At 41.8% G+C, this 20941-nt stretch overlaps 1 protein-coding gene across 3 annotated transcripts in view; it reads right to left on the reverse strand.

Annotated features, from left to right (window-relative positions):
• Positions 1 to 17725, reverse strand: part of LOC100356313 (formin-2) — a 355035-nt gene extending 337310 nt beyond the window's left edge. For 2 of the 3 annotated variants that reach the window (XM_008268219.4, XM_070055559.1), the window contains exon 1: positions 15627 to 17722. In XM_008268219.4, the coding sequence (XP_008266441.1) occupies positions 15627 to 17643 (2017 nt within the window). In that variant the 5' untranslated portion in view covers positions 17644 to 17722. Of the gene's footprint in view, positions 1 to 15626 lie in introns of all 3 variants that reach the window. The other variant, XM_070055560.1, reaches the window with a different exon arrangement.
• Between the last annotated feature and the right edge of the window lie 3216 nt (positions 17726 to 20941).

Here is a 20941-nt window from a genome sequence, read left to right on the forward strand (position 1 = left end):
CACTTGGAATAGTGAGATGGCATTGGTACATGCCACCTTGATGGGATTGAATTGGAATCCCCTGGTATGTTTTTAACTCTACCATTTGGGGCAAGTCAGCTTGAGCATGTCCCAAATTATACATCTCTTCCCTCTCTTATTCCCACTCTTATGTTTAACAGGGATCACATTTCAGTTAATTTTTAACACTTAAGAATAACTGTGTATTAATTACAGAATTAAACCAGTCATATTAAGTAGAACAGACAAAAAAACTACTAAGAGGGATAATGTATTAAGTTGTTCATTAACAGTCAGGGCTATGCTGATCAAGTCACCGTTTCCCATAGTGTCCGTTTCACTTCAGGAGGTTTCCTTTTTGGTGTTCAGTCAGTTGTCTCCGATCAGGGAGAACATATGGTAAATAAAATATTAACAATGCTTATGGATTTAAGGATTAAATCTCTCCAAAGAGTGTCTACAATATCTATAAAAACTGATCATAAGCAATGCCAAAAAAAGTCATAGCAATTTCAAAAGAATCAACACGATATACACATATTCTCTGAATATATTTCAATTATTTTACTGTGAAAAATTAAAGAATTGCCTTTAAAATCCCATGACTATAAACTATAGATATTACTCAAGAAACTATAGTTTTAAGAATATTCACAAGGAAAATCATAATGATACAACTAAAAACATTTCTTTACTCCAACAACTGGATAGAAAAATATAAAAGATACCATGCCCATTAATGATAAAACATGAAAAGTTCCAGAAAGTAGCTGAGAAAACAAAAACCTTCTGTGTAGACAAATCTAAACTCTATTAAAAGGAAGTATAGATAATCAGGATAAGTAAAAAGGCCTTTCACACTCATTGATAGGCTATTATATGGGTTACAATATCCCTAAATTTAATATACAAATTTAATAAAATATCTATAAGGATTTTTTAAACTCAACAACCTACTTAAATGTACAGAAGAATAAAAGCTCAATATTAATATTCTAAAACAATTTTGAAAAAGAGAATACTATTAAAGAGTATCTCTTAAAAAGACAATCAGACATCCTACCAAGTCATATTAAGAACCATGTGGAACTGAATAGATATGTTACAATTCACAATAAAATGAAAGAAGAGAAACCTCAGATACAGGTCTATCAATATATGGGAATGATATAAATATGATATCAAAAATAAATAAAAGATAATTTAATAACTGAAGACCAAACTAGCTTGCTATATGGAGAAAAATAAAACTAGATTCCTATATTATACCATTCACTCAAGACTTAAATGTAAAGAGTGAAATGATAAAATTAACAGAAGACTATAGAGAAGAGAATTTTTATTATCTGGGAGTTAGAGAATTTTTTAAGTGATCAAAAATTGCATAACCCATAGGTTAACAAATAGATCTGATTATATAAAAATAAAGTATTTCTATTCAACCTAGGACACCACAAGTTGATAACAAATATACATATTTGGTGAAGATATTTGCAATGTCTGAAACTGATTCTGTAAGTCAAGATTCAATTACATAGAACAAAATCTACTCCAAATAGTTTAAATATGAAAAGATTTACTGTAGAGTATTAATTGATTAAGACACACTTTTGGAATCTTTGGGGGAACTACTCACAAAGCCACAACATTCGACCAGGCTACCCCTTCCTAAGATCTAAACTCCTGAACTCTAAAACCACACACTTCCACTGGTAGGATCAGAAAGGCTCATACCTCTTTGGGCAGCTCCAAAACTGTGCTATACCTGCTGGCAGCTACACCAGCTATATAGCTGTACCTGCTCCTGATCTCCATAAAGCTATTGTCTGGACACTAGACTCCTGCTACCATTGCCCAGAATAATAAGAGAGTTCCTTGGCTGTAGCTGAGAGCAGAAACAAGTCATTCTCAGGCCTTACTGAGGCTTCCAAATCTTGTACAAATGCATCACATCTGAAACACAATCTGCAAGAGCCCTCAGAAATGTCACTTTCATATTCCTGGCCTCAAATGAAAGCAAAGAAAACCAGAAGTAGGCTTAATGACAGTCCATTATGTGCCTAATACTGGTAACAGAATAACATCTAAAATGTACAAGGAGACCGTGTGAAAAAACAAAACAAACAAAACAAAACAAAACAACAAAAAAAAAAAAAAAAAAAACAAGGAAAAGCAGAAACCCTATAGAAAAACATAAAAGAATGTGAATAGACAATTCATAGAGGGGTAAACCCAAATGACAAAAAAAAATACACATAGATCTTCTCAAAGGCATTATTCATCAGATAAATCCAAACTGAAAAGTAAAACAATGAGATATCTCTTTCCCTCACTACTTAGTCAATTTGCTATGCTAATGCAGAAAAAAATGGGGAAGACATTCTGGACAGTAACCCAACAACACCTAGACAACTTAAGTAGCCTTTTATTTTATTACCTAGCAACCCCACTCCTGAATATATATTCCAGAGAAATTCTCATAGGAGCCCATATGGGAATATTTGTCAGCATTGTCTATAGCGGCCAAAAAAAACACAAGAAACTAGATATTCATCACTGTGCAAATAAAAATCTAAGAAGTGCATCCAAAGCAATCACACCGCACAAATCTAGAGGAACATTAATCATATACAATAAAAGGTCAACAGTGCCCCCTGGCATTGTACAACCCAACAGCACTTTCACCCTCTGGAATCTATACAGCAGTAAGCAGCAATAGAGAGAAATTCACCCAGAAAAATTTTGCAGATTTTTATTTCCCAATGTCAGCTGAGTTTTATTTAAAGATCAATAGAATTAAGTCTATAGCTCACAGAATTTGCATAAACAAAACATACATAGAAATACTATATAGCTGAGCCGGCGCCGTGGCTCAATAGGCTAATCCTCCACCTTGCGGCGCCGGCACACCGGGTTCGAGTCCCGGTTGGGGCGCCGGATTCTGTCCCGGTTGCCCCTCTTCCAGGCCAGCTCTCTGCTATGGCCAGGGAGTGCAGTGGAGGATGGCCCAGGTGCTTGGGCCCTGCACCCCATGGGAGACCAGGAAAAGCACCTGGCTCCTGGCTCCTGCCAGGATCAGCGCGGTGCGCCGGCTGCAGCGGCGGCCATTGGAGGGTGAACCAACGGCAAAGGAAGACCTTTCTCTCTCTGTCTCTCTCTCTCTCACTGTCCACTCTGCCTGTCAAAAAAAAAAAAAAAAAAAAAAAAAAAGAAATACTATATAGCTATATATGTACAATTTCAGGATACCAAACACATAAAAGTCTGTGTTCACAGGAGGCTCAGAATGGGAAACAAAATGCAGAAAATACAATAAAGACAAAATGAAGAGTACAGCATGGACTAGTGATGAGTGTGGGTCATAAACTAAGAAATATGACTAGATTCTTTTTTTTTTTTAACTCAAGGATCAGGGGTAGTATCAATAATATCTAAAGTTACTAGAGAGAACATAAGATACCTGAAGAATGATCAAAGTTCAGAACAGGATGTGGAATAGTAAACTGAACAATGAGGTGACAAAATTAAGAGCATTAAAATATATATAGATATAGATATACATATATATAAGGTTTATTTATTTGAAAGGCAGAGTAACAGAGAGTAAAAGAGACAGAGAGTGAGAGCAAGAGAGGGGGAGAGAAGTCTTCCATCTGTTGGTTCACCCCATAGATGGCCACAATGCTCAGCGCTGGGCCAAGCCAAAACCAGGAGACAGGGTCTCCCAAGTGGGTGGCAGAGGCACAAAGACTTTGGACCATCTTTCACTGCTTTTCCCAGGCACATTAGCAGTGAGCTGAATCAAAGTGGAGCACCCAGGACTCAAACTGGTGCCCATATAAGATGCAGTTTAACCAACTTAATCCACTCCACCTTAACACCAGCCCCCAAAATCTGTTTTTATTATTGTATCTGTATTGAATATATACAGATTTTTCATTGTCACTATTGCCTAAACAATTTGGTATAATAACTATTTACATGGTACACATAATACATTAGGTGTTTTGAATAATCTAGAGATGATTTAAAATATACAGAAGGATTTGCATAGGTTGAATGTATATATCACACTATTTTATGGAAGAAACTTGAACATCCACAGATTTTGGTATTTAGGTAGGGTCCTAGAACCAATCCCTTAAGGATACAGAGGAACTACTAAATAGCCTTATAGCATATACACAAGTCTCTGCCAATCATAGCAGCTGAGCTTCCAGTGAATCACAGGCTGAAAACTGCCAAAATACATACAATCATACAAACTTAGAACTGTCATAAATGAGATTACTTCTGTATATCTCTCCTACTTTCTGGCTTTAAATATGCCCTGACCAGTCTAGAGCAGAACTCTGAACCTCTTTTGGTCCTGAGTGATACCTGTTTTATCAAATTCTTTTTCTGCTCAATTAAACTCTGTTTCATTTAATTTGTCTATGGTTTTTCTATTTCTAAATATTTTAAATATTGATTGATTTGATTTGATTTGAAAGGCAGAAAGACAGGGCCGGCGCCGCGGCTCACTAGGCTAATCCTCCGCCTTGCGGCGCCGGCACACCGGGTTCTAGTCCCGGTTGGGGCGCCGGATTCTGTCCCGGTTGCCCCTCTTCCAGGCCAGCTCTCTGCTGTGGCCAGGGAGTGCAGTGGAGGATGGCCCAGGTGCTTGGGCCCTGCACCCCATGGGAGACCAGGAAAAGCACCTGGCTCCTGGCTCCTGCCATCGGATCAGTGCGGTGCGCCAGCCAAAGCGCGCCGGCCGCGGCGGCCATTGGAGGGTGAACCAACGGCAAAGGAAGACCTTTCTCTCTGTCTCTCTCTCTCACTGTCCACTCTGCCTGTCAAAAAAAAAAAAAAAAATACTATAAAAAAGAAAGGCAGAAAGACAGAGAAGGAAAGACAGAGTGAGATTTTGCATCTTCTGGTGCACCTCCCAAAGGGCCACAATAGCCAGTCATGGTCCACATCAAAACAGGGGCAAAAAACTCCATCTGGGTCTCCCACATGGGTGGCAGGGCCCAAGCACTTAGGCTATTACCCATTGACTTCCCAGGCACATTACTAGGGAGCTTGATTGGAAGAACAGCTGGGACTTGAACTAGCACTCTGATATGGGATGCCAGTGTTGCAGGCACTGGCTTAACCTACTATGCTACAATGCAGGCTCCCCAAAAATGCTGAAAAGGCTGTCATAAGTGAACTGAATTAGGAAGCACAGAAGCAACAGGAACAGAAATTAGAACACTTTGGCAGGTTTTTGGCATAGTGGTTAAGATACCACTTGGGAAGCATGCATCCTTTATCACAATACCTGGGTTCAAGTCATGAATCTGTTACCAAGTCCACCTTCCTACTAATCCAGACCCCGAAAGGCAGTGACAATGGCTCAAGCAGTTAGGTCCCTCGGTCCCTGCCACCCATCCACTTGAAGAGAAGTCTCAAGTACTAGCTTCAGCCTGGCCATTCCAGGCCATTGTTGGCATTTAGGGAATAAATTAAGGGATGGGATACATCCCTCTCTATTTCTCTCTCTGTCTCTCTCTCTCTCTCTCTCTCTGTTTTTCTCTATCCTTCAAATAAATTATGTAAATTAATCAAAAAATTTTTAAGTCATTGAGTAACTCAATTTCTTTAAAAAAGAAATTAGAAGATATGTTAAAAACAGATATTTAATAAAGAATGAAGAAAATAAAAGACTCATTGGGTGTGAACAATGAGGATAGAGAAATCAAGAAATAGGACAGGGCAAGGCAGCAATGCTTAGTAGATTGGAAGACCCAGAAAGAGAATGTGTAAAAGCTGGGGAAAGTAAGTTTAGACACAGTGAATCTCCCATACCTGAGAAGTCTAAGCCAGTTGTGTCTGATGCCCAGAAGAGATACAGGGACTAGTTGTGGCAGTCTATTAGTAACTGATGTTGCTAACAGCCAAGAAGATACCTACAAAAGGAAAATGGGGGCTCAATGCTAGGAGTTAGGTTAAAGCCTATCCTATTGCCACATACCGAGCTTTTATTATTCCAAAGCAGCAGAAGATAACAAAAATGGTCTATGAATTTAAGAGTCAAATGAGCTTCCTTAGAGAAACGATCCAAGTCAGAGATCCAACAAATCTAGGATCACTTTTTCAGACACATCAATTTTCAGCCCAGGGTCTGGGGCTGTGGCATAGGTAGGTTAAGCCTCAGCCTGCAGCACCAGTTCCAGTCCCAGCTGCTCTACTTCTGATCTAGCTCCCTACTAATGCCCTGAGAAAGCAGTAGAAGAAAGGTCCCTGGGTCCCTACACCAACACCTTCACTTTTTAGCTTCTGGCTCCTGTCTTCGGATCGTCCCAGCTCCGGCCATTGTGGCCATTATAGAGTGAACCAGCAGGTAGAAGATTCTCTCTCTGTCTCTCTCTCTCTCTGTCTCTCTGTCTCTGTCTCTATCTCTCTTGCTCTCTCTCTCTCTGTCTCTCCTGCTCTCTGTCTATATTTCTGCTTCTCAAATAAATAAATAAATAAATCTGTAATGAATTTTCAGCCCAAACATCTCTCCAACTATATCAGGGCAGTTCTCATTCAAGCCTCTATCCTACCCTGAAATACTGGCTCCAACAGAGTCAACCCACTTCTGGGTTTTTCTGAAAATACAGTACAGGAAGATCAAACCCTATATCCTGAAATAAACTGCCAGGATACTGTTCAAACATTTTACATCCTCAAAGCCATTTAACTAAAATAGCACTGCAAGGGCAGTAAAATATAATCAGCTGTGGATGAACATCTTGTTAACTGCAAAACACTAACACCTCCCAGAGAGCCCACAAAACTCAAGCTCTCCAAAGAAGCAAGTATTGCATGCACTACAAGAAAAATGGGCCAACTGTCTACAAGTTTAGAGGTTAACAGGTGAGTTGCAAAAGATTATTCGTATTATTATCACAAGATAATACTTGTGTCTATATAATGAAGCAGTTCATGCTTTACAGAACTCCTCAGAGTATTCTCTCACATTTATTTGGGATCCCAAAATAGTACTGTTCTAGCCCATTTGCTTCTCAGTGAGCTTAAATGAACTATTAAAAAATTAAAAACCTAGGAACTCTCAAAACCTTTTTAGTTTCTAAGAAATGTTTAATGTCAATGCAAACTTCTAAATTACATAACACAGACTTCAAAAATTTATTTAGGTATGCAATCTAATAGTAAAGAAAAATGAGAACACACCTAAAATGTTGAACTAATCAGAGTGAAAGAAGTAATGGTACTGCTTTTATTGATCAGGTTGAACTATAAGGAAAAATGCAAATCCTACAATCTACCCAAGAATAGGAGATAACTTACATTGCAGATAATGAATCCGAAAGGATTTGCTTTAGCCCATATTTAGAAAAACTCCATAGATTTGAATTCTTTGGGTCATGTACTAAACAGTATACCTTTACCTTTCATATATCTTCTCAAAACAGGATAAACCACCATCCACAATTACTGCCCAGGGTCCCACATTCACAGTGGATGAGAGTTGATTCAAAATTGTAAGCCTGAATCCAAAATTGATCAAAACTCTCAAGGTAAAACTCTTAACAGCTATTATTGACACCAAAGTATTGTCACCCCATGGTACAAATGGATTCTCCAGTAGAGGGATTTTTCTCAGCTCTAACACTAATGACAAGCTCCAAATATACAGAATATCACTACCAGGCAGAAAAGGTGCCAGCTACAGCCATTCTCTTTAGAAATAAAAGTGAGCAACTTGGAGGAAGCAGCTTCTCAGAAAAGATCACATTCATTTTTGTAAGCTGGAAAACCAGGATATTAAGAAGAGGTGAGAAATTATTGCCCCATGTATTACAGGAAATCTTCGGCAAACCTGGGAAAGGAAATTTATTGAAAAGAACTCTCAGCCTGCCCTCTTGCCATAAGTCTATTACTGGCTTTCTGATAAATATCCTCTCCCTTTCTAAGTACCTAAAGCAAGCATGTAAATGACACAGAATTGCTTTGCATACATATTCACTGCATCACCCAGTACTAACACAAAGAACGTTTCTATGTGGTGGACAAAAAGAGACCCAAAGAGTAGTGTCTGAGCATTGTTAAGCATAATTTTAAAACACAATAAAGTCTTGATTTTCTCAAGAAATTATTCCATTCCTGCTAAAAATAAAGGCACTATTTTCAGTCCATTGCACCTCTGGTATAACAGATACAAAGCTTCCAGTGCACCCATAGCACACTGGAGCCTGAATGGACCACACAGGAGTGGCAGTAATTTTCTACCCAAACAACATTTCCAAGCACAACTTTGTAAAGGAGGCAGTCATAAATTTTTCCTCTCTTTCATCCATAGTGAAGCAGGTGTCAAAGGACAATGACTCTCTAGTGTGGTTTGCATATTCTTAAGAGTATCTAGTAACTTACTGTTTGTTCTTATAATGTAGATGCTAATGAGTATCTTGTATTACTAACTACCATTCCAAACTGAGTAGAAATCATGTTTTGCATGTTTATATTTTTAATATAAAAAGCCTTATAAGTTCTCACAATCACTAAAATTATAACCAATAACTCTCAAGTCACAGGCAGTACTTATTTCTTTCTTCCTAATGGTCCCTGAATACTAAATTTCATTAACATCAGATTATTACTTACAATACTAAAGCAGGAATGAACAGAGGAGGAAAATTTTCTGTATTCCTTCATTACAAACAAATCTGCAAAGTCAGAGTTACTGCAATACCATAACTTTAAAAAAAAAGATTTATTTATTTATTTGAAAGGCAGAGTTACACAGAGAAAGAAAGAGAGGCAGAGAGAGAGAGAGAGAGAGAGGGGTCTTCCATCTGCTGGTTTACTCTCCAATTGGCTGCAATGGCCAGAGCTACACTGATCCAAAGCCAGAAGCCTGGATCAAAAGACAGATTCTACCGGGTCTCCCATGTGGGTGCAGGGCCCCAAGGAATTGGGCCATCTTCTACTGCTTTCCCAGGCCATAGCAGAGAGCTGGATTGGAAGTGGAGCAGACGGGACTCAAACTGGCACCCATATGGGATGCTGTCACTGAAGGCGGTGGCTTTACCCACTACACCACAGCCCTGGCCCCAATACCATTACTTTTTAAATTAACCTACAGAACACAAATAGATACTCTCTCAACGGAAGTTCTTTCCAAGTAGCATTCTACCTTCACCACTGATTGAACCACACCTCAATGACAATCATTGATTTTAGCCACCCATCAAAGCTCACAACTTTCCAGCTTAAATTCAACTACTTTTAGTTGCACAAAGGAAGCCTGGATCACCAATTTGCTTGTATCACTCCCCCCCAAAAAATTGTTGAACAAGTATTCATCAAGACCTCAGTATACTCACTACTATTCCATTGACTACACACAAGGGACAGAATAGATATTTGTGAGTGGGTTGATAGAAGAGTAGATGAGACATAGGCAATCAGGCAAACAGGGAGGGGGGAGAAAAAGGCTGAAAGAAAACCAAAAGAATTTCTAAATCTAAGAAGCACAGGTAGTATCATACAGACCTTATGTACAGAGACCCTGAGATGACAGCCAATTAGGTCTTGCTATTCAAGAAACAAAGAGGAAACGTTAATTCCATCAACCCTTTTCAGCTTTCTGTGTTCCACGAGAGTAAAACGGTAAGACACACAAAATCTGGAAAATGAAATGCATGCTCACAGAACAGTACAAAGATTAGTGTCTCTAAAGTAGAAAGTTTATAGAGGAAATCAATGAAGAACAAGGCTGCAGAGTCAGGCCTTTGTAGACATATGCTGTATAGAACATATAGAGGAAGTGGCAGCTGTTTCTTCCTCTTCCCCACCTCTGCTTTACAAACCAGCACCCGCCCCTAATGTCATAGCCATCATGTGTCAAAGCACATCATGTGCTTTCTTATACAAACCTCCAAGAAAATTAACCTATAGACACAAATATGTTTACTTTTAAAACCAAAAAGGAAAGAAAAAGGAAACACGATACACATTTGAAAAATAAACAATTTGTAAAAACGTCCACTAATGACAAGAAATAGAAATTTTCAACTAGTATCTAGTCAATTCCTATCCTGTCAAGTTTTGTATACAATTTCAGAGTCATTTTATTTTCTTCTTCTAACAAATTTAGCTCTGACTGCTTTGAACAATGAAGTTTATTAAGGTAATAAATCAGCTTACAAAACAATCAGTACCAACTGAGTGCCTTTTATATACCAAACAGATTTATGAGGGCTTTGTAGTCACTGTTTCATCAGATCTTAATATTATTCATTGGAAATTATTCCCCTACTTTCATAAATATGAGGAAAAATTACTTGAAAGTCCTTTGGCTAAGCAGCAAAACTAAGACGCAAAAATACTTAGAATAATAGTAGTTAGAATAACTACTGCTATCATTTTCCAACTGTATATTTTCAGCACTTTTAATAGAATCAGAAGGAAAAGCATAAAAGCACCTGTTCCATTTTGAATACCCATGGCTTATAACCAAATGTTTAAATGCACTTAAAACTAGGACAGTTCTCAGCTCATAAAGCAGCCATTAAACTTATCACTAAACTGCAGTACTGGACTCTAATCCAAGCCACAGACCTAAAGAAGCAAGGAGAAAGAATGTTTCAGACCAAAATGATGTTCCTGAAGACAACACTAAGACCTTTAAAACGATTAAAAACAGAATTCCTGGGGGCCTGCGCTGTGGCACAGTGGGTTAATGCCCTGGCCTGAAGCACCAGCATCCCATATGGGCGCTGGTTCCACACCCGGCTGCTCCACTTCTGATCCAGCTCTCTGCTAAGGCCTGGGAAAGCAGTAGAAGATGGCCCAGGTCCTTAGGCCCCTGCACCCATGTGGGTGACCTGGAAGAAGCTCCTGGCTTCTGGCTTCAGATCAGCACAGCTCCGGCCGTTGCAGCCATTTGGAGAGTGAACCATCGAATGGAAGACCTCTCTCTCTCTCTCTCTCTCTCTGCCTCTCCTCTCTCTGTGTAACTCTGACTTTCAAATAAATAAATCTTTAAAAAACAAAAACAAAACAGAATTCCCAATCCCAGTTTATACTTCCAAATTCAACCTAAAAATGTAGAACCCGGTGAGGTAGTATTTAGGGAAAATAAAAGCATCCCTATCAATCCTTTTCTCTTATAGACATTAAGTGCATCAGGGTTGACTCATTCATTTATTGGACATTAACTGGAAACTATTATTCTATTAAGAGCTACTACTAGAAATCAAAATGCTCCTGACCTTAAATATTCAGGGACAGGCATTTGGTCTAGCAATGAAAATACTAGGCTGGGACAACATAGGTTGTACTATGTGGGGTTGAGTCCCGACTAGTCTCCCAATTCCAGCTCCCTGCTAAAATAGAAGCTAGAAGGCATCAGGTGATGGCTCAAGTAGTTAGATACCTGCCACCAAGTTGGAAACCTGGACTGGCTTCCTGGCTCCTGGCTCCAGCCTGGCTATTGGAGCCATTTTGGCAGTGACCCAGAAAACAGGAGTTCTCTCCATGTGTTTACCTGTCTCTTTTATCTGTCTCCTAAATTAATTAATAAAAGTTCAGTTTAACAATTCAACAAGGCTTATGAGAAAATATCTGCTTTCTCTATTGATACAAAAACCCAGACAAGTTTTAGAAAGTCCAAATTGAGACAATCAAAGTTCTAAAGACTAACCACTTTGTTGAATGAAATCGTCCTCTAAAAGCTCACATTCAGTTTTATTTCATACACATTAACAACAGACTTGGTTATTCTAAGGACACATCATGGATCAGCCACTTACTTCCCTAATGGCCTTAGTCAATTCACTTGTCTGAACCTTGCTTTATACATTGGGAAATGAGGATAAACAGCTATACATTAAGACTATTGTGAGGATTAGAGATAATTATGTAGTTACCAACATATAGCCTGGAATTTAGTAAAAATGTAATAACTATAGCTAGAATCATAATTATGGGATTTAAAAGCCAACAACAAATTGATCAGAAAAATCTAGTTATATGGAATTGGGGCAGGAGAGGAACTACAGATAGCTCAAAGAATAAATGACTAAAAGCAAAGAGCCAAACACAAAATTATATAGACACAAAAACTCAGAAATCGACTGAGACCACCAGGCCGCACACTTCAATAGCTACGGAGGGGCATCACTGATGTTTTCATGAATTGGAAAATGATGTGCTTGAAGACAACATTAAGACCTTCAAAACACATTAAATTTTCATTTCATGCATTTAAAAAAAGAGAGAGAAAACCAGATAATAGACTTTGGAAAGATGACCTAGCACCACAAATTTAACACGTTTGAAGTCTAAACTTTAATTGCAAAACTCTGTATCAAGCATAATGGGTAAAGGAACCTCTCAGATTTCAGAAGGAAATTTTTCTACTGAACATTGTAGAAGATGTATTTCAAACACATTAACTATAAAATACTTAAATGCAACGGCCTAAAACATCACCAGTTTCTTAACAACTAGAACAAGATAAAGTTTTGGTCTCCTTCATTTCAAAATGTTTTTATATCTACCAAAGAGACACAAACATATGCCATAGAAATCACTTTTCACTTGAATTTTCTCCCTGCCACTTGGAAGCAGTAAAAAGCACAGAAACATCTGTTCCTTCCTGCAGAGCTGGCAACCCTCATTCTAAAGTGTAAAAAGAAAAGATGCTTATAGATATAATTATCACCTGCTTCAACAAAGGCAGCTGGCAATGAACTGATCCAAATACGTGCAAGATGAAGGTCAAACACAATTTCCCGAAGGCCAGTGAGAGGAATTCTCAAGCCTCTCGTAATTTCCAAGACATCCATGACGTTAACTGCAAAGCATGGTTAAACACACACACACACACACACACACACACACACACACACACACACTGAGAAGAAAAGTTAACAACTAAGACCTTTGTCTACCTGGAGTCACTCTACCACCACAAGAAGAGCTTCTATGAGAGCTCCTGGGGAAAATCTGCCTTATCCAACCAAAGGAGAGCCAGATGTTCAACCATTAAAACAGCACACCTATGAAAAACAGAAGCTGGAAAATCTTTTAAGTGAAGGCTTTAACTCTTAAAAATAGCTTTTCCTTAAGACAGTGTCTTACAGCATTGAACATCCAAACATGAGTAATAAGACATTCAGACTAGGAATCAGTAGACTCAGCTTCTATTTCTGGCTCTGCTTCTGAATGAATCACAGGGTGTCCTTGAGAAAGTTCTTTCTCCTTTTCTCTACCTTCATTTCTCACCAGTTACAAGATTAGGTTAAACCTACGGATTCTTCTCTTCTGAATGTCGTTGAATGGGCAAGTTAACATATGCAAGCTGTGGGGCTGGCGCTGCTAAGCTGCTAGGCCTATGCCTGTGGCCCCAGCATCCCATATGAACACCAGTTCAAGTCCCCACTGCTCCTCTTCCGATCCAGCTCTATGCTTCTGGCCTGGGAAAACAATGGAAGATGACCCAAGTGCTTGGGTCCCTGCACCAGCATGGGAGACTGGAAGAAGTTCCTGGCTCTGGGCTCAGATCTGGCTGCTGTGGCCATTTGTGGAGGGAACCAGTGGGTGGAAGATGTTTCTCTGTCTCTCCCTCTCTCTCTCTGTAACTCTACCTCTCAAATAAATAAAATATTTTAAAAAAATGAAAACTGCTACATAAAAAAGGTATCTGCTGGCGCCAGCACTGTGGCATAGTGGCTAAAGCTGCTGCCTGCGGTGCCTGCATCCCATATGGGCGCCAATTCAAGTCCCTGCTGTCCACTTCAGATCCAACTCCCTGCTAATGTACCTGGGAAAATAGTAGAGGATGGCCCAAATACTTGGGCCCCTGCACCCATGTGGGAGACCCAGATGAAGCTCCTGGCTCCTGGCTTCGGCCTGGCCCAGCCCTGGCTGTATCACATACAATATAGCATGTTCCCTAATACAATATGGCTGCCTAGGATATATGTATATGTGCATATGTATATGCAGATGTGAATATATGCATATATGAGTATATGTGTGTGTGCATTTGCTAAATAAACTAAATGAATACATTTTAAAAGTTGTATGTTACTACAGACAGTAATCATTAATGCTAATGATTGATCATCTCAATCATAGTGAATTATTTTTTTTAAAAATTAATGAATGATTATATCCCTAGCTAAGGGAAAAAATACATGAGTTATCACTAATATTAAATTCACAAAAATTACCTCAAACACTTTCTGTTCTTCCATTTAAAAATGCTTTAAATTTGTGTTGCTTTGCTTTCTGGGTTTTTTAAATAATATATCTAGTGGAGATAAGGCTACAAACTATACAATAAAGACAAGAGATGAAAGGAAATGAAAAAAAGAGCATGTAAAATGAATGTAGAGGTTAATATTAAGTGTAACATTTTATAAATGGAAAAGATAATTCATAAAAATAAAAATGCAGTCAATAAAAGTAGCTACCACAAAATTAACAGCATTTAGTCAAATAAGAAATAGTTGTCCTCACTGAGAAATTTCATCTAATATTTTATCAATAACCTGTTTATTAGATTTTAACATTTTCAAGTTGTATCTGAAAATTTTACAATCACAAATTTATCACAAATCTATCAACATTCAAATAACGTTCATATTTCTCCTAGTCATTGAATTCTAACACTCTTGGTTTCATTTCATAACTAAGAGTAGAGATTAAGCCAACAAGATACCAGCCCTGTACCTATGGACTCTAAAGGTAAGACCTGGGAACCTGGAATTACACTTAGAAGAATGGATAAACCCACCCTGCTTCTTATCACTTAGCACATAAACTGACCCTTTCCCTGTGCTTTCTGCAGCCCTGGATGTGAGTCTATAACAAATGCCAAGCAGGAGAGGTATCTGTTCCACCAGATGTGGGCTTGGCCTGCTCCTCTTTATTTCCAAGCTACAGCCTGTCCTGCCTGTGCCATGAAACCAAAGGAAATCACCCCTAATCATTCTGTCGTTAACTAATTTTCTGATAGTATTGGCTTACATCAGCAAATAGGAATGCCCACTTCACAGCACCTGATGGCTGCAAGATAGAAACCACGTATTGCATAGATACATGAACTCATGACTAATATCCATGGAAACCAGAGCAGTCAGAGACCACCTTTAGACAGTCTGGAACAGACAGTTTGTGCTACCAATAAGGACACTTGTGAAAGGACCATAAACAAGTTTGTTCCTTCTAGTGCTTGGGAGGATGAGGAAGCAAAGTGCAGGATGGCGGTTTAACTAACAAGGCGAGAGAGAGACAGAGAGAGCGAATATGAATGAATGAATGAATGAATCATTTCTCTCCCTGGCATGAAGCTGAGAACAGCATGTATGTTGGAGGTGAAAGGAGCAGAGTAGCCCTTTGGGGTGATTTGGACAGGCAAACTAAGCGGTTCCTTTTCAGAACTTGCCAGAAAACAGAAAACCAACAAGTGCATCAAAGCCATTTCACCTAGGGGGTGAGCTGGGAGGAAAAGATTCCCTGGGAAGAAACAGGCCACTAGCAGATCACGACCTTTTAGATCCCGGGTAGGGCGGGCGGCAGGGGAAGGCCCTGATTGGCAGGCGATGTGCCACCCAGAGCCAGAGGCAGGGCGCGCTCACCTGTGAATACGTTCTGGAAGCCCTCCGCAGCCGTGGACGACCCAGACGCTTTGGCGGCCAACGCTGGGGACACCCTACCACCGCCTTCAGTGGCCGCCCTGCGCTCCAGCAGGTGCGCGGAGCCTCCCGCCCGCGGCGCGCGGGTGCCCACCTCCTCTGTCCAGTCCGCGGAACGGCTGAGGCCGCCCACGAGGCCGCCGTCCGCCCGGTGCTTCTTAGCCGGGGCGGCTGCCGAGGCCAGGGCAGTTCTGGGTCCCCGGCTCAGGGAGGACTCCAGCCGCCTCTTGATCCTGGGACTCTGGCTGGGGGACTGAGATGGGGAGTGATTGGGCGAGCTGAGCTGCCGGGTGGTGGTCTTGATGTAGCAGGGAGTGATGAGCGGGTAGGGCTTGAAGCAGCGCGGACTGGGCGAGGGGCTGCCGGGCAGGGAGGAGGCTGCGGGGGCTCCAGGCTCTCGCGCCAGCTCCTCGGGCTCAACCCCCAACTTCGGCCGGGCCTCTCCCCTCTCTGGGGCCCAGTCTTCCGCTGGGGAGCCTCGGGGGGCATCCTCAAAAGCCTCCTCCTCGGCCTCCTCGTCCGTGTCACCGGTCCCTCGCGCGGGGGTTCCAGCTGCGCCCTCCCCCGGCCCAGCCTCGGGAAACGCGAAGGCCGTGGATGAGGGCGAGTCTGCGGCCGTGGGCTGGGCCTCCGGGAGGCTGAGCGCCTCCGAGGCGAAGGGGGCGCCAGGAGACGGTGGCTGCTTGGGCACGGCGGGCTCGGCGGTCAAGCTCCCGGGCAGATCCGAGAGCGCGGACAGCGCCTGTTCTGTGTCGGGAGTACCCGGGGCTTCCCCAGCCCCGGGGCTCGGCCCCAGCAGGAACCGGTCCAGGCCCAGGAAGGCCCCTGGTTGAGGGCGAGCTTCAGTGGGGGGCGCTGCAGACTCCTCGGAGCCCTGAAGCAGCTGCTGGAGCTGCTGCTGCTGCTGCAGGCGAATCGCCTGCTGAATGTCCGAGAGCAAATCCTCCTGCTCCGTGGCCGAGTGAAAGCTGTAGATGTCCGTATCCGAGCCCGAACTGGTCCTTTGTCCATCCTGCGCCCCCGCCGCGGGTTCCAAATCCTCAGCGACCGCCCCAACCGCCACCGCAGCCTCGGCAGGCCCAGGACCCCCCGGCCGAGGCGCCTCAAAGGGGTCCGCACATTCCGTATCCGAGAGGCCCGTCTCGTCCGCCGAGAGGCTGAGGTCTGGAGTCTTGGGGACCAGGGAGTGAGCGCTGTCCAGCTCCCCGGTCTGCAGGGCCTGCGAGTCCAGCACATCCTCCCGGGAGCCGCCGGCGCCCTTCCCCTTGGACAGGTTCTTCCTGATCCGCAGGTTGGAAAACACCGAGGCTCTGGAGTCCGACTTGCTCTTCTTCTTGCCGGGCTCCCCGCCGCCGCCCCCTCCCCCCTTGCTGTGCTTGCCCAGCGCCTTCTTGCCCCCACTGCCCTTCTTTGTGGCCTCCACATCCCTGGGCCCCACAGCATCCTCGGCGCCGCCGCCGCCGCCGCCGCCTTCGTGCGCGGCATCACCTGCGCTCCTCTTCAGCTTCCCCTCCTGGTTCCCCATGGTGCAATCCCGCCGCTGCGCCGCCGCGCCCCGCGCACTCAGGCCATGCCGGCCCTCCTCAGCCCCGAGTCCGGGCCGGGGGACTCTCCTGGGTAAGTCAGGCAGCCGGGAGAGCTGCTGGGAGGAGAAGCTGACGTGCGACCAGCTGGTCCCGCTCGCATCTGCCGCCGCTTTGCATAATGCGCGGCGGCTCCCGCGGCTGCCTTCGCTGCGGCTGCGGCTGCGGCTGCGGCCCGGAGCCGGCGGGGCGCGAACATGCTCAGTGCAGCGCGCGGCGGCGCCCGCCAATGGCTGCGCGGGACGCAGCCCGGGCCTGGCTCCCCGCCGGCAGCCGCCGCCCCCAAGGCCCCCGCTTGGCTCCAGGCTGAACTCGGGCGCGAAAAACGTTTCTTGTATCTCGGCGACTTTAATCTCCACCGTGAGAACTGAATGCATTGTCCGCGAGCGAAGAGGTCCTCAGCTGCACGATGCACACCGAACTTCAAAGCTCCCGGGCCTGCCATGAGGAAAGTTACACAAAAAAAGGGGAAAGAAAATTTTACACGAGGGAAAACTGAAGCCATATTCTAGTTTACAGGTGCTGTAATGTCACGGCCAGACACATGTCCACCCCACCCCCTCTCTGCCTGCTTCTGTGTGGCTGGCTCTTCAATAACAATTTGCTGAATGGATGGCTCTGTTTCTTGGATAATTGCTCCAGCATGAGATTTAGGACAGGTTACAACTCACGGTGGCAGCTTTCACGACTCACTCTGGGACCTTGATTCTCCATGAAAGGACACTGGCTGTCATTTCCAAAATTTGTTTATCAAACTTTTTTTGACAGGAAAAAAAAAAAAAAAAAGGAGCTGAGGAGGCAGAAAATACTGAGACTAGACTTGATTAAAATGCTAATCTCCAAAATTCTAGGTGTTTACCATATAAATTAAACAGCATTTGTATTCAAAAAGGGTGCATATACTATAACTCCCAGGAGGTCAAACTCATCAATATTAAACATGTCACTATTGTGGCTGACTACAAAAAGAAAAAGAAAAGAAAACACACTTGGCACAAACATGAAATCAGATGTTATCTATAAGCCACCACTTTCCCAAGCAAACGTTTCCCAGTGCATTTCCTGCTATAATGAAGTTTTTGAAGGTGCTGGTCTCCATACACACTTTTCCTCATGGTAAGTTACATCATATTTTAATTACTAATACATTGAGCTACCTATTTTTAAGTATACTTAAAACAACAAGTATACTTAATACTTATACCTATTTTTAAGTATACTTAACAAGTAGGAAACAAACACTAAAGTGGCATTCACAATGAATGGAACAAGTATCTGTTAGAAGTTCTTTGTTAATGACATTGAAAATATGGAATAGCTATCCAATTGGTTAATATCCTGAAAGTAAACCCAGAGGAGGGAAAAGTACTACATATTATAACACAGTTTAAATGTGGCAAGCAAATGTGTGCGCTTCCTATGAACCAACATTTTAAAACTCCATCCTTAACCATCTATCAAGATAGTTATTCCTCTAAGTCATTGATATAAAAACATATGTAGCCATTATTAGTAGTAGCCTTTTACAAACTATGTTCTTAAAAATGAGGGAAACTTAGGGCAGGTAGCCAGTCGTCCTTAGGTGGCCTTTTGGAATAAATAGTTTGCAAGAATCAACTTTAATAACTTTGCCAGGGTAGTATCCCAATCTCCAAGCAATTCCGGAGTACTTGAAAAGCCTTTGTTTCTTCTCTTTGACAAGACTGCTCTCCTAGAATCCAGCCTCCTCAGAGGGCACAGTTTGCCTGGGGTTATTACAAATGTCTGCTTCTTTGAGTGCTGAAGCACTTTGAATCTTTTATTTTTTGCCCTTCCGTAATAGAACATCTTTGATTTTAAACTATTTGTTTCCCTACTTTTTTGTTTCTACGACACACTCCAGAAGTTCAGAAGACAAAAGAATGAAGGGAGGGAAGGAGTGAGGGAGGAGAAAGAGAGGCAGGGAGAAAAGGGACTGCTGTTTTTTTTTCCACCTTCTTTGAATGGGAAACAATAGATGGCACTTGTGTATCAGGTCACATTTGACCAAGCTCTATTACATGCAAAGGTTGATTGGAAAAGTCACAAGTGTGAACATCAAATGTAGGTAGTTCCTCCAAAAATAATTAATGCAAAAGTCTAAGGCTCAGAGAGGTTAAGAGATTTGTCCAAAGTCACATAGCAACAGAGGCAATACGTGAACCTAGAAATTTAGTCCAAATTTTTTATAATGCCATCACATCTTTTATTCCTTAGGGAACAGAGAAGAATGTAATAAAGGCAAACCTTAAAGTTTGGTAAAAGCATTTCTTGGTGTTCAGTAGTTTCAAAGATGATGGAGACACAGCCTAGGCTCATCATCTCCATTTAACCAGGAAAGAATGTCATTTCTGCAGAAGTACATTTCACGGGGACTGGCATTGTGGCACAGATGGTCAAAGCTGCTGCCTGTGACACTAGCATCCCATATGAGCACTGGTTCCTATCCAGCTCCCTGCTAATGCCCCTGAGGAAAGCAGAGGAAGATGACCCAAGTGCTTGGGTCCCTGCACCCACAAGGAAGACCTGCAGGCTCCTGGCTTCTATCTTGCCCAGCTCTAGCCATTGCAGCCATTTTGGAGTGAACCAGAAGATGGATAATATCTTTGGGGAGTGAACCAGTAGATGGGAGATCTCTTTCTGTCTCTCCCTATCTCCATAACTCTGCCTTTTAAGTAAATAATAAATTGATCTTTTCTTTTAAAAAAAGTACATTTTACAAATAAGTAGACACCCTAATTTGTGTCCAGCCAGATCCTAAGTGCCAGGATTCAGAAGAGAAAATCTAGCCTTTTGTAATTATTGCAAAACTCACAGAATTAGCATCAAAGATCACAAAAACTGTATATGAACTTATTCAGTAGCTCTCATTTTACAACAGAGACAGTTCAATGCAGGTGTGTTTTTTTGCTTTTTTTTAATCTTTAGTTTTTAACAGAATTAATATGGTTCATAGATACAGTTCTAAAGAATACAATGATATCCCCTTCCTCCCTCCCTCCCTACAGTTTTTAAAAATAAAATGAGCAAAAGTATGTTGGAAAACTTTAAATAAATGGCCTCTAAGTTCTTAATGGATTTGCTGACATAGTTTAATGAGGTATATGGATCTTGGCAATTTACTGTAAAATGCATCAAAAATAAGATGTTTTGAAGCATGTTCAGACAAGTGATGAAACAAACAAAAAATGTTAAATCCATTATTAATGTGGTAGATTTATGGATATTCACTGGTAAAGCCTTTAAACTTTTCTATATGTTGGAACATCTTCATGCTAAACCAGTAGAGAAAAAAGCAGATTGCAAGAATGTGTGAATTTCCAAGCTTTTTTGAAGTTAAAATCATGTAATGATCGGTGGTACTCAATAAACACTAAATGAACCATCCTCCTTTTCTTCACTTTTCTCTGTTTCTCTGAATTACCTATCATTGCTTTTTCTTCTTCCTACTCTATTCATCCAGAACTCTCTTAATTGACTATGAAATCATGTGGAACTTTTTTCTTTTTTGTATAACCTTGGTGGAATGCGTTAGAATTTCTAACAGAGCAACTCCATTGCATTCTGGTTATTCAGTTCATCTTTTTATACATCAAGTGGATGATCTTACCTTAAAAAAAGGAAAAAAAAAAAAAAAAAAAAAAAAACCTCTTCAGC

Source organism: Oryctolagus cuniculus, chromosome 13, assembly GCF_964237555.1.
Source record: "Oryctolagus cuniculus chromosome 13, mOryCun1.1, whole genome shotgun sequence".
In the NCBI taxonomy this organism is placed as follows: Eukaryota; Metazoa; Chordata; class Mammalia; order Lagomorpha; family Leporidae; genus Oryctolagus; species Oryctolagus cuniculus.